This window comes from Ursus americanus, chromosome 29 (assembly GCF_024610735.1).
Source record: "Ursus americanus isolate L20-20 chromosome 29, mUrsAme1.1.p, whole genome shotgun sequence".
Taxonomy (NCBI): Eukaryota; Metazoa; Chordata; class Mammalia; order Carnivora; family Ursidae; genus Ursus; species Ursus americanus.
In genome coordinates this window covers 13,688,108-13,702,130 of record NC_142155.1, presented here as the reverse complement: position 1 = coordinate 13,702,130, position 14,023 = coordinate 13,688,108, and the positions used below count along the sequence as shown (strand labels likewise).

At 36.9% G+C, this 14,023-nt stretch overlaps 1 protein-coding gene across 4 annotated transcripts in view; it reads left to right on the top strand.

Moving 5' to 3' along the window:
• ADGRB3 (adhesion G protein-coupled receptor B3) overlaps positions 1-14,023 on the top strand; it is a 696,748-nt gene that overhangs the window by 306,942 nt on the left and 375,783 nt on the right. For all 4 annotated transcript variants that reach the window (XM_045803249.2, XM_087856973.1, XM_087856972.1 and 1 more), the window contains 2 exons: positions 7,014-7,115; positions 7,485-7,591. In XM_045803249.2, the coding sequence (XP_045659205.1) occupies positions 7,014-7,115; positions 7,485-7,591 (209 nt within the window). The remainder of the gene's footprint in view (positions 1-7,013; positions 7,116-7,484; positions 7,592-14,023) is intronic.

The window sequence follows — 14,023 nt, the reverse complement described above, 5'->3', positions numbered from 1 at the left end:
CTCTTTGAATCCCCTCCTTTCTGTTCCCCTTGCCACTTCCTGTGATGCCACGCCTCTTCCCTAATTACCCCATTTAGATTGTCACAGCCCTGCCTTCATTCTCACTTTCCCTCAATCCATTCCCCAAACTGCATGCATCGCATTCAACACATTATAACAATTTTCCTTGCCCTTAAATTCAAACTACTAGTTTACCTCATCGTTGTCAACCCTCCCCCTCCGGTAATTACCCACCTCTACTCATCCCCAACTTTGTACTCTAGCCATTCTGAAATGTTCCCAATTTCTTGGATATACCAGGTTCTCCTTGCTGCCTGGGTCTTCCCACATGTGGTTCCCAAGGCACACTTTTCCTTCCTCACTGGCCAACTCCTACTTATCCTTGGACATCCTTTCTGGAAATCTTCTACTGATATACTCTCCCCCAAAGTACTCCTAGATCATAGTGGGCATCCCACTGTATTATAATTTCTCCTCTTATTGTCTCCCTCACCATCTTGGAAGTTGAGAGTCCCTGACTTTTTTTGTCCATTTTCTTTATGTGCAGTATTTTACAAGGTGATTGAGACATTATGGGTGCTCAGTAAGTATCGGTAGAAAGAATAAATTCCATAATGAGCACTGAGGAGAGCCCAGAAAGTTTCCTACTACTGGGGGCTTCATAAACCTAAAATGGAAGAAAATAAATTTTTATTTCAATATCTAGGCTGTTTTGCTTTTGGTATGAGCGTAAATACACCTATTTTGTGAACTAAACTGCTTAAAGATATAATCTTCAATGAATGCCAAATGACCTTTGTTGAAATATTTAAAGCAGATGGGATTTGACATTACTACTAAAACGCTGAAAACCCTGCAAATTTGCAAATTTGAATCTTTGATTCTCCTATCATCTTCCTTTCTTACTATATGTGTACTGTGTTTCCATCTACAAGAAGCACAACGAATCCAAGGCTTTATGAATTGATGGTGGAGAAAAACAACATTTGTTGACCTCTTTAAGTTTAAAAAATTATGGTGATATTGTTTATTTGTTTTGGTTTTGGGTCTGGTTGAGGTAGGCCATACTGATTGTCATTAGGGAAATGGAAATTACCAATCGAGTGCTGTGGTTGGATATATACAGATCACACTGGAGAATTCTGGACAGGGTTCCATGGACTCTTACCAAGTCAGACACAGCCCTGCAAAAGTCAACTTTTGTCAATACCTGGTACCCTAGAAACCCATTTTTGTTAATTTTAAAGAAAACTATAGTAGTTAACCTCCCTGTCTTACTTTTCCTAAGCGAACATTCTTAACCTGCTGCTGGTCTACTTATACACACACGCACACCCTCACACACACTGTCCTCAGTACTTTGCAGAATCATCCTCATTTTCTGTCATCTTAAGTACTGAGGTAATGGGAAAACAGATCTCTTTTTTTTTTTTAAGGTTTTTTATTTATTTATTTGAGAGAGAGAGAGCACAAGCAGGGGGTAGGAGCATAAAGGCAGGGAGAAGCAGGCTCCCTGCTGAGCGGGGAGCCCTATGTGGGGCTGGATCCCAGGACCTTAAGGTCATGACCTGAACCAAAGGAGGATGCTTAATTGAGCCACCCAGGTGCCCCAAAAATAGATCTTTTGAAAGTATTTGGTAATTTTTGGCTTAAAATATATGAGTGTGTCCACACGCATTCAGCTACTGTTTGCTAGACTCCTAAGTACCCTGTGCTCTAGGAGTGAAACAAAACAGAAAAATGATTGTCTTCATGGTGCTCACATTCTAGCCAGAGAAGGCAATAAATAAACAAACTAATAATAATAATACTGCAAAATAAAAAAGCTAGGAAAAAAGACGCAGAAGTTATAAGGTTAACAAGCATTTTGGAGAAGACTAAAACAGAGGAAGGTGGAGTGTTTGAGAGAAGTCAGGAAATCCCTGAAAAGGCAAGATTTCAGCAAAGATGAAAGGCAGTGAAGACACAAACCATGCAGACATTTGGTCAGGAGAGGGAGGGATCTCCTGGAAAGAAAGAGCAAGTGCACAAGCTCTGAGGTAGAAGCCTTCCTGGAGGATTAGAGAAGCATCAAAGGGTCAGTGTAGCAGAGGGGAGTGGGGGGCGGAATGTGGAGAGGGTGGGAGCTGAGGTAAGAGGCCAGATTGAAAGGCTTTGTAACTGAGGCTAGTTTTATCACTAAACGTGGTACTTTCTGGAAAAGAAGAAATTTTATTTTTTCCCCCAAGTACTGTACCTTTAAAAAAAAAAAAAAAGCGCTGACCCATATTCCCCAGCCGACAGTTACTACTGCCCACCTAAATTTTGAACCTCATCAGTTTCAGCCCCGAGCCGGGAAACGTTTCACCTATTGGCCCACCCGTGCCATCTAGTGGTCAATGCTTGCAATTACCAGAGTTTCTGACCACACAGCCCATGGTGGGGGAAGGGCACAGGGAAGGAGCTAAATTTCGGCAGAATAACAATAGGTGTGAAAAGCTTTCTGAAACCACAACAGGGGAATGAGGAAGTCTAGGGTGCAAATTACTTCTGCATTGCTTTGTGCCAAGATTAAATCAGAAAAAAAACAATGCTCTGGCAACCCGTTTTATGAAAGGTATTTCAAATTTCATCAATGGAACTAAAGAAAATTGGAGTTTAAAAACATCAGAAAACAGAAAAAATACAAGTGAAGGATTACAAGTGAAGAGTTAATAAGGAAGACATTGAACAGAAGTTGGATATGTAGATGGAACAAAGAAAAAGAATAATCAAGTGTATTGGTACTAATAGATTAATTACTGGTATATCTATTTAAAAAGGACTAGTTGTTTTACATAGAATTCAGTTACGTAATAAACTGTGCATGATGTAGCTGTGAGTTTTAACATTTATTATGATTTTCCTCTTTTTCATATTCTAAAGTAGTTTTGGTTGACATTTGCAGAAACACAGGAGAATGTGACCTGGTGTGGAATATTAGGAGGATGACAATTAATTCTGTGTGGCTGATGCATAGGAAAATAAATATGAGCCATAACTGGAATGCTCCCTGGAGCTTGCTAGAAGGGCCTTTAGTTATCACAGGAAGCTTACTTATCTTTATCCTGTCAGTGCTAGAGAACCATGGAAAGGTTTTAAGCAGCAAGTTATGGGATTAAGCCTCATTTTGGAGATTACTTTGTTAATATGGCATGAAAATTGGATTAAAGGTAGAAGATACTGGAGAATAAATAGTTCCACTTTATACCCAGTTCTTCAGCTCAGAAAGCAGACATCATCCTTAACCCCCCAGTCCTTGATTGCCCACATCATTTATGTACTCTCTAAATTTATCTTGTGCCCACCTTTTCTTCATCTTTATTAGTCGAAACATCCTACCTAAAGCCACCACCATTTCAGCGCCGAAGCGCTGCATTAACCTCTTCAATTGTCTTGCCCTACCGACTGCTCTCCCATCCCTCTCACCCAGAGAATGAAAACTGATCTTAAAATTAAAAATTGAATTATGTTGATCTTTTGTTTAACCCTTCACGTAGCTGCCTGTGAGGGCCTGCAGGCACTAATGTTAGCCGGTCTACCAGCCCATCACTCCACACGCCTCCTAAAACTGTTCGCTCCAGCTCCACTGGTCTCAGGCCCCGACCTCTTCTTGGCTTCCTTGCCTTTGCATATACTGTTCACTCTGCCTAGAGCACTTGCTGCGCTTCCCACAGTCAGTCACTATTAGGTGTCACTTCCTCCGGGAAGCCTTTTTCTGTTCTTCAGAGTTTAGATTGCAATAACATTCTGTATTTCCTATCGCAGAGCTTATCATAGTTGTACTCAAGTAATGGTATGTTTAATTATTTGACCTCGGCCTCTTCCCTTTGACTGAAAGCTCTGTAAGGCAGAGAGTGCTGCTCTCATGCACCATTGATTCTCCCTAGAACAGAGCCCAGCACGTGTCAGGTCAATGCTGAATGAACCAATGAGGTGGTTCCCTTCATTCAAATGGGACAGGATGGATGCTTGGGTGAGCAGTGGAGTTAGAATCATGGTAGGTTAATGGGAAGAGAAGGATGAACAGAAGATGAATCTGATGGTTTAGTTACGGGTACAAGTTTAGAGGTATCATTAGCAGAGTTAGGGAGTACAAGGAGAGGAAACAAGCAGCATTATGGAGAAAAATGGAGGAGTTGAAGTGTAGGCAGATTGACTCTGAGATTCCTTTGAAACAGAAAGAGCAATCAATAAAAAATGTCACTCAGCAGGTGGATATGCCAGTCTAAAGCTCAAGAAAAACCTCTGAACCAGAGAAACACATATGTGTTGCCACCATACAACTGGAGGTAGAGGGAGTGTATCAAGGCTTGACTGCAACACAGCAAGGAAGAGTTGGTATCAGAAGCCAAACTGATCGAATTCTTACTGTGGCTCCAACATGTGCTAACTTTTCCTTCTTCCTACTATTTCCCCTTCATTGTCATTCATCTGGGCACCACCTAGCAGTATAGCAGTGACTGACCTCCCTCCCACAGTCTCATCTCTGGGCTTCGCCTTTTCTTCCTGCCATTATCACCCCTCCTCTCAGGGGATGCTTCCCTGGCCTCCTTGGCTATATAGCAGGAGGTTGGACGGAGTAGCAGGGCCAGAAACATCTGCTCTTCATGAGGTGGGATCAGACAAAATGGGCAAAGTGGTTCCCAGTTTGTTAATCTCCATGGTCAGTGTAGATGTGGGTGGTTGCAGGTGCTTGGCTGGTAGTAAGTACTACATCCCTTAATTTATTTTTCTGCTGTTTCCGTTCTTGTGATATTGGAGGAGAGAGTCCTGTGGAGGAGCTGTCCCTACCTTTGCTTGAGTTGTACCATTTTTTTTGTGATTTTTAAAAAATTTTATTATTTTATATTTTTGATTTATGGTGACTCCACCTCTATTCATCACCACCACTCCCAGGCCAGACTCAGTGACAAATCCTGCTCTTGGGTCCTAGGAAAGGGCCAGGCCAGCCTGAGCCCTCCTGCCCCCTGTAATAGCCTGGACAGGTTAAAGGGGCCAGAAAGGCACACTTGGCTCTTGAAGGGGGAAGGGTAGTGATGACTCCCCCCACCTCCCTTGTTCTCCATTCGTCCACTCCTATACCTGGTTTTTCCTCTGTAATCAACATGTAATAAAAAGAATGTTTAGAATCTGAAAGTAATAATGATAATAATAATAATAATAATAATAATAATAATAATAATTCACCTCTCTGTTGCCTGTTTTCCCATATGGTAAGGAGACTAATAATCTCTACCTCATAAGATTATTAGGGAAGATTAAATGAGTCTATACATGTAAGTCTTATAATAGGGGATCACTTTTATTACTATTATTAATACATTGAAATTATCTAAAGAAAGCATTTAACAAAGGAAAAGTGGGGCATGGATGATTCTGCAACGAACACAGGGACCAAGGACCAAGGACCAAGAAAGAACTGTCCAAGTGCCTTGTGGAGGCCTGAGAGAGAATAGCTTTCTAGGACTCCAAAGAAAGTATTCTCAAGGAGGATGGAGAAGTCAGAGTATAAAGCACTATGGAGACAGTCCAGTGAGTAATGCCTGAGATGAGTGCATTAGTTTTGGCCTTTAGGAGATCATTGGTGGGGTAAGGTGGAGCCATTTTATGAAAATGGGGCTGGTGAATGTTGAATCGACTGCTAAACCATCCACCAAGCAAAGATTCCCTAAATTGGAAACTGTTGCCTAAGTATTTTAATGAGAACCTAGACTATATATATATATAAACTCAGCATGAGGGCAATTATTTTGAATGATTGGAAGTAGCCAAGAGGATATGAAGGAAGTTGAAGCAAAGGCTACTGAGTCAGGATTCTAGAATCTAGACCTGCTGATATCTCCACCAGCTTGGTCACCTCAGATAAACCTTTTATTTGAGGGCCTTGGTGCCCTCATCTGAAAAGAAGGAGAGGAAATAGGTGATCTTCAATGTCACTCTCAGTTCTAAAATGTCCACATGTGTAAACCATTCATCTTATCTTGTCTTATCTGTCTAGGCTTGTCTATCTATCTATAGATCTGTTATAGATCTATAATAGAGTGTATATACAGCATCTATTATTTTTTATTTTTATTTTATTATTTTTGTCCTTATTCACTTATTAAAGGTATTTATATATTCAAATATTGATTCATTTATTTATTCAATTTTGAACAACATCTGTGTGCTAGGCAAACCATTAGGTTTGTGATGCTGAGATGAGAAGACAACAAGACGCCAGGCAACTGGGGAACACAAATACGTGAGCGTATACATGGCAGTGCTGTGTGAAAAGCACAAGAGTAGATGTGTCTAGAGAAAGGACTGGTATGTTCTTTCTAGGAGCAAGGTGTGAGGTTTAATGCAAGGTATAGACAGACTTCACAAGTCCTTTGGCTTCCTATTAAATATTTCTGGTATACCTCTGCTATTTTTGGAATTCCCTTTAACCTTCTCATCTTGGTAATTAAATTGAGTTTTTGAAAATACTAAGGCCCAAAGATCAAATCGGTTCATTTTTATATGATGTAGTGTGATTGACATCATTGCTCTTGCATGAAGAATAAAAAGTTACTTATTCTTGCCCCTTATGTTTATTTCTTCTTAACACTTAGAGTTAATAATTCTAATATGGCTTTCAGTTTATTGGAAATTGTTTTATTGCACAATATTTCAGAACATTATGAATATTGGTAAGATTGACTTATATGCTTGAATGTAATTTTCAATTTATAACCAAATTCAAATGACTTTTTTAAAAAAAGTCTCCACAGTAAACACTTTCAAGAGAAAGAACATTTTTGTGAAGATTTCGTAGATAATGAAATGAAACCTGGTGGGTTTTTTTTTTTTTTGTTTATGAAGACATCACTAACATCTCAGTAAACAATATACTTCAAAGAAAATGAAAGAGCTCTGCAGATACGGAGAAGCATTTGAAGACTGTTCATTGCCAATATTTAGAAAAACAAACACTGCTGGCATTCAAATCCCTCTGTTTTAAATTGCAGCACCTTATGAAATATGCCCAGAGGATTATCTGATGTCGATGGTGTGGAAAAGGACCCCGGCTGGTGACTTAGCATTCAATCAGTGCCCACTGAATGCCACAGGTAAAGTATGATGGCCCACCCAAACCGAATTATGATCGCCATCCACAAAAAGCGTGCTGTGTTTGCTTATGAATTCATGCTTTTGTCCTATATCCATAAATAAATCTGTCCAATAAGCAATTAATAAAGCAATTTTAGTAAAGTGCTTCATAGATGGGGCCAATGAAGAGACCTAGAAATTCTTGCTAATGCAGTGGTTTCTCAGTGTGATTCACATGCACTATAAAAATAATCAACGTAATATTTTCATATGCATGTTTTTTAAGGCAAGAAAATGTACAAACCCAATTCTTAAGCCTGCCTCCCGGTGATGTGATGCCTTCTAGCAGCTCTGTTACAAAGCTTCTCTCTGTTCTTTGTGACACACAGGCACCACTAGCAGACGCTGCTCTCTCAGTCTTCATGGAGTGGCCTTCTGGGAACAGCCGAGCTTTGCAAGATGCATATCAAATGAGTACAGACACTTGCAGCATTCAGTAGGTGCAAAGCCAGCTTTAGTACTTGCTCTGTTTATTTTTTCCTAATGATCACTGTGTGAGAATTTAACCTTCTGCTTTATAATCAAATCAGCCAAAATCTCTGAAAAAATGCCTGAAGGAAAAAGCGATGTGACAGAAAGCTAATTTTTATAAGTTAATGCTAAACCATTTTGTTCCTAGGGTTTGGGATTTTATGGATTCTGCTATTTAAATGAAAGAATTCTTGTCTAATAGGGACAAGGCCCAAGCAAAATTTGTTATTCAGTTTTATCTATAGGAGTTACACTATATATCATAATTAGCACAAATCTGTGTTAAATAGTATATAAGACTTCAGAATACCATACATTTTTAAATATATATATATATATATATATATATATATATATTCTTTAACAGTTTAGTACTTCAGAAATGATAAGCTGTGTCACTTAGGTATCAAATTTCTCACTGCATTTTGACATTAAGACATTGAAAAAATGACAGTGTTATTGCACTAGAGAAAATTAATTACTTGCAAAAGATTAAGTGGGCCAAATTTTTCAAAAATAGCCCCTCTGTTTCTACACATCATTGAATTATTCACAAAATACGACGTATGAATATTTTGAGCACAGATAAATTTCTCTTGGTATTTTACAAGTGCAAGCCATTGGCATTATTGGAGACTGTTGTCATTTCATCCTGACAATTGGGAGAAACTCCATCAATGAATAAACATTGAATAAACATTGTGGAGTTTATAGCAAATATCATCATGAGCCAGCTGGAAAGTTGAACATTGACAGGGTTGATGTTTAGTTAAAAACCCTTAACTTTTGTTGTGCTTATGTTTTCTTTTAATTTTTTTTTTTAAGATTTTATTTATTCGACAGAGATAGAGGCAGCCAGCGAGAGAGGGAACACAAGCAGGGGGAGTGGGAGAGGAAGAAGCAGGCTCACAGCGGAGGAGCCTGATGTGGGGCTCGATCCCAGAACGCCAGATCACGCCCTGAGCCGAAGGCAGACGCTTAACCGCTGTGCCACCCAGGCGCCCCTTCTTTTAATTTTTTACTCTCACTCACAAATACGCATAATTCTTAAAAAAAAAAAACAAAAAACCTAAAGAAGATTCTGGCTTGTGGTCAGAGATTTAGCTCATACAATAATAACCCATATTGATGAAGTAAATATATCTGATTATCAAAAAAACAACAAAAAAATCATATAAGAAAATCTGAAAAACAAATTGCTAATGTTTACTTACAAAATCAATAATAGTAATTGACTTGATGATTATTTGACTACTTAGAGCCTTATTCCTGTCATTAATACAAATACATGCACAGGTACATACACATATGTGCGTTACACAGAAATACTGACATGCATGTCAATATATGCTGGTTACCCACAAATACCTATATTTAATAATATATATTTATGTGTATATTGGTAACTGATGATATTTGGCTTCACTGAGCCTTAGTTCTGTCAAAATTAAAATATATATATATATATATATATACACACACACAGAATATAATATATAGCTTTGTTTCATAATATAAAATGTAAGAATATGAAACGTAAAAGTTCTTTTATTAATAACTGTTACTACTCAGACCAGTATATTTCAGAATGAAGATGAGCCAAAAATTTCCTTATGAATTTAATTTTAATGAATTTTATTTTTCCCTAATTGTAGACATTCGACTTTGTTTACTTAATCTTAATAATATCCATACTCAATTCTTGGTAATCCACAGTAATTAATGGGAATAATTACATGTATTAAGTAAATCATAAGTCGACTAATCCTTATGAATTTATTAATATGTAATATCACTTTCTTGCAGAAATTTTTCCCTTTCTAAATTCAGTGTTTTATATAGTAATATTTAAATGAGTTTGCATTCTGTGAGTGCAGGTCATCTGATGATGGACAGAAACAGAAACACTCTGTAAAATAGAAGAATTGATCTCAAATTGTGAATTCCATAGAAATCATTCAATCAATAATTTGACAACCAATGTGGATATGCCTTTGTTGACTGGCATACATAAATCAGATGCATGATATTGTAGAATAAAAGCAGTCTCAGTGTATTCAGCTCCTACAAAGCACTAGACACTCATCCGGGCACTCTGCTAAACCAACCCCAATGCTCACAAGAAGCAAGGTGGATATCCCTGTGTTGGTTTGCATTCAAAGAATCTGAAAATCTGCAGGGGAGCAATCCAGTTTTGTGAGGCAAAGCATGGAAGTTGTGTCCAGGTACAATTTCTTCAAAGCTTAACGTCTTTTCTAGAGGACATGCAACCTCCTGAACTTTTGACTTGAAATCATCTGCCCTAGATTCTGGTAGTGAGGGCAGAATCAGGTTGTGTGGTTTTCAGAAAAGTCATGTGATCTCAAGTCTTGGTTTATTTGAAATTGGTAGCATCATCTTAACGTCTCTGGAGATTTTAGAGAAGAGCAGATGACATACTATACATGTGAAATGCTTAAAAATTGTAAAGAACTTTGTAACCATGAGGTAGTAATATCTATATGTACAGAAAATACATCAAGTAAAAATATTATCTCAAAAAGAGTAAAATTTTAGAACTCAACATTCTATTAATGTGAACTGTACATGTGGAAAAATGTAAATAAATACAAATGGAGTAGATAGGTAGATAGATGAGTGAATAGATGGATGTATATATAAGATTGATGTCACATGTGTTTTTGCACATGAATTATGTTTATATAAACATACAGAAATATACACACACTTATACATGCATACATGCATACATCTGGTACTTGCCTACGGATCATATCTCCTTTACATATTTAGGGAAGTATAGGACCAATCTGTGCCTTAAATAATGCTTACCTAATACGTCGACTTAATCAAGTGTACTCTAACAAGTCCATTGAAGATGGAAATGAAACTAGCTTCCCTTCATACTCTTACTCCTGAGTAGCAAAGCTAGATAGTGCTAGTATAAAGGACAGTTCTGACACCCACAAATTCTAAAATTACTTTGCAGACTCTGCATCCTCTCCTTTAGTAGAATTTACTATTTCACAATTTAATTGTTCTATTTTCTTTGAGGGGTTTCATTTTTTGCCCCCTTTATAATCATAGAGCTCATTAGATATTAATTGTTACCTACTGCAGAGAATTATTTTAAATAAGTAGATCTGTGTTTTCCAACTCTTTTACATGTACATCTACACAATATATGTACATCTACACATAGATTACACTATTTTAATACCCATTTCACAAAAGTAATCATAAACTAAGTTTGAAATGACATTTTATCAGCGGTTAAAACACTAGTTGAGTATGTTCTATGAACTCTCATAATTATAACCCAGTTGAGTTAGGCAGAATGGCGTGGTTAATCAGTTTAATATATAAAATCACTAATCTGTTACACTGAACATTTTAGTTTGAATTCTTGGAAGACAGAAACCATGTTGTTGTTGTTGTTGTTGTTAATCTTTATTTATCTAGTGACTAACACACTGCTAAGCATATACTAAATATGCCATAGATGCTTATAAAGAATGACTCTGCCACTTTTCTAATCAGTAGGAGCACAGTGGCAGCTGGAGGGTTCTCAGGTGATACACCAGACCTAATGTTCATGAATTTTAACCACATGAAATTAATAAGTATTATCCCTCATGTGCAATTTTCCTAGCCCAAAAATATCTAGAAATGTGAAGTGATTGATGACATTATTTTATGAAATTATTTGGCCATTGCAGAGGAATTTCAATAAGGTAATAATCATAAAGTTGCTTGAAACCTTATATAAAATTAAACACGATCCAACTGTTATTCATAAAAAAGACAAGTCACAAATGAATGCACACAATTTTAAAACATTGAGGGTAGAAGAATAAAGTGTAGTAAGATTCTTGAAAATTTCATGTTTTCTCATATGTCAATACTTCCTTTCAAATTCTGGGATATTTTCTAAATTTCATACCAATAAAGTAGAAATAATTTTAGAACCCATTGAGAAACAGGCACAGGAGTGAGACAAATTGAAAAAAAAAAAATTTCTTGTTACCCATAAAGCTCTTTGAAGAAGAAGGATGAATATTGTTGGCAATGTGGGCAGTCTCTCCCTGGATTAAATAAACAGATCCCCTTGCGTTTGGTATACCTGGGCAATCACAGACAGCCTCTTCCTACCTCCATCTCTTCTCTCTCACACACCTAGGATTGAAGTGACAGATTGCATAGAACTAGCAGGATATGTACTCTCTGCATGTAGAGAATTCTAAAGCAAAAGTTGAGCCAACCACACCAATGCCTTTTCCTAAATTCATCAGGCATATGTCATTCCTTCTTGCCTGGAGAGGAGAGAGTGATGGGGGATTGAGAAAGGTCAAAGACATTGCTCTAATACAAGTCCTTCCATTTGAAGTCATTGTCCCTTAAAACCTCTGTTTCTGTTTTTCAAACCTTCATTTAATAAACAAATAAATATGGAAGTAAGAGCAGTAGTCTATCTGGTCATCAAAAGATTGACTTTGTGGGAAGGGATGTCAAAGAGCTTGAATCCTAGTTTGAGGACTTTGTTTCTCCTATTTTCCTCTACTTCTATGGGTGGTTTATTAGGATATAGAGATAAAGATAGAATATCTTCCTTTAGGGGAGTCTTGAGGGAAGAGGGAGAGATAGAGGGGGAAAGAGACCTAGAGGGACAAAGACAAAGAGAGACAGAGACAGAGAATAGATGTGCTTTATTTTTTTCTGCATATTCCCTACCTTGCAGGTGAATTTGCTCCATTGCAACAAAATTCTTCACATGTTACAGTTTTTGGCCAATACCTCATTGCATAAATACCCACCACACTGCCTAAAAGAGGAGAATACTTTTTCTTTTCTTTTCTTTTTTTCTTTTCTCTATTCTTTTCTTTTTCTTTTCTTTTCTTTCTTTTCTTTTCGTTTTACTCCAGTGTAGTTAACATACAGCATTATATTAGTTTAAAGAATACAATATTGATTCAAGGATGATAATACATTTTATTACTGCAGCTTATTTAGAGGAAAGAAAGACATTAGCCACCATAGTTTTTGCTTGCAACAGATATTTATTGAGACAAAAAATATGCAAGTCTTGTTTTTTTAATGAGTAGTTAAGAAAGAAAGAAAGAACCCAATACTATGCTCCAGCCAGCCGGGAGAGCTAGCAGATAATTTTTGTTTTCAAATAGTCATTAATTAAGTGAGTCTGAGATACAGGAGTTACTTGTTCTGCCAGTTTTTTGTAATACAATATGGTTGGAACACAGCAGGTGATGATGAAAGCAGGGAGAAGCAGCTAAATCAGAAGTTTCTTAATCCTGAGTGAACATTATAATTGCATGGGAATTCTTAAAAATACCAATGGTGAGGTCACCCAAGGCCAATTAAATGGAATTGTTACCATAGTATACATTTAATACATGTGAGCTATTATTATTACTAATTACAACATTAATTGGGCATTCATATACATGTATATCTAATTACATGATCCTCTCATGGAAGAACATAGACACCCTTGTTTTAAGTACTCATGACATGGCACTGGACTTCCTTTTTGTTCCCGTTGCCAAATTTCAAGTTTGTCAACACCCTCACTCCCAGAGCTCAGATAATCATTGCAAAACTCAGTAATGCCAAGGAAAAGCTGAAGAACATTATTTCCTTTAAAGTGGACAGAAGCCTCTTACTTTTATTCAGGATCCCATGTTGAAGTTTTAGGATCTGAGTTCAACCTCACAATTCCAAAGTATTAACATGTGGTCCTGAATAAAATTATGAGTTCACTGAGTGTTCAGCAAATGACAATAACTCACTTTTATTGAATGCTATCTACCCTGAAGGAGCTGAGGGGGAAAAAAAGGAAGTAAGATGTTAACTAAATCTTGATGTTCTAAGCAATTCATATGTCAAAGTTCACAGTATATTTCAAAAAGAACATAGTGAGTATTTTAGACTTTACATCACTTATGGTCTCTGTTCTAACTATTCAACTCTGCTGTTGTGGAACAAGAACAGCCATAAACAGTAAGTAAATATGATGGTGTTCCAGTAAAACTTTATACAAAAACAGGCAATGGGCTGGATTTGACCCACCGGCTGTAAGTTCATTAACTTCTGATCTAGAATATACATTTTTTTAATGGCCTTTGTTTGTTTGTTTTGTCTTATTTTTTAAGATTTCATCTCTTTTAGAATTCTCCATCAAAGAATGGACAAAGTCTATTTTGTCCTTTTTTCTTCTTTATTGTCTTTAGTAATTTAACCATAGGTATTTTAAATTACTTATCAAAGTGAAATCTAATATCTGGATAATCTGCGAATGGGCTTATTTTATCAATCAAATCATCTGGCATATCTACTATTTTTATTAAATGCCAGACATTGTGTAAAACACATGTAGGGT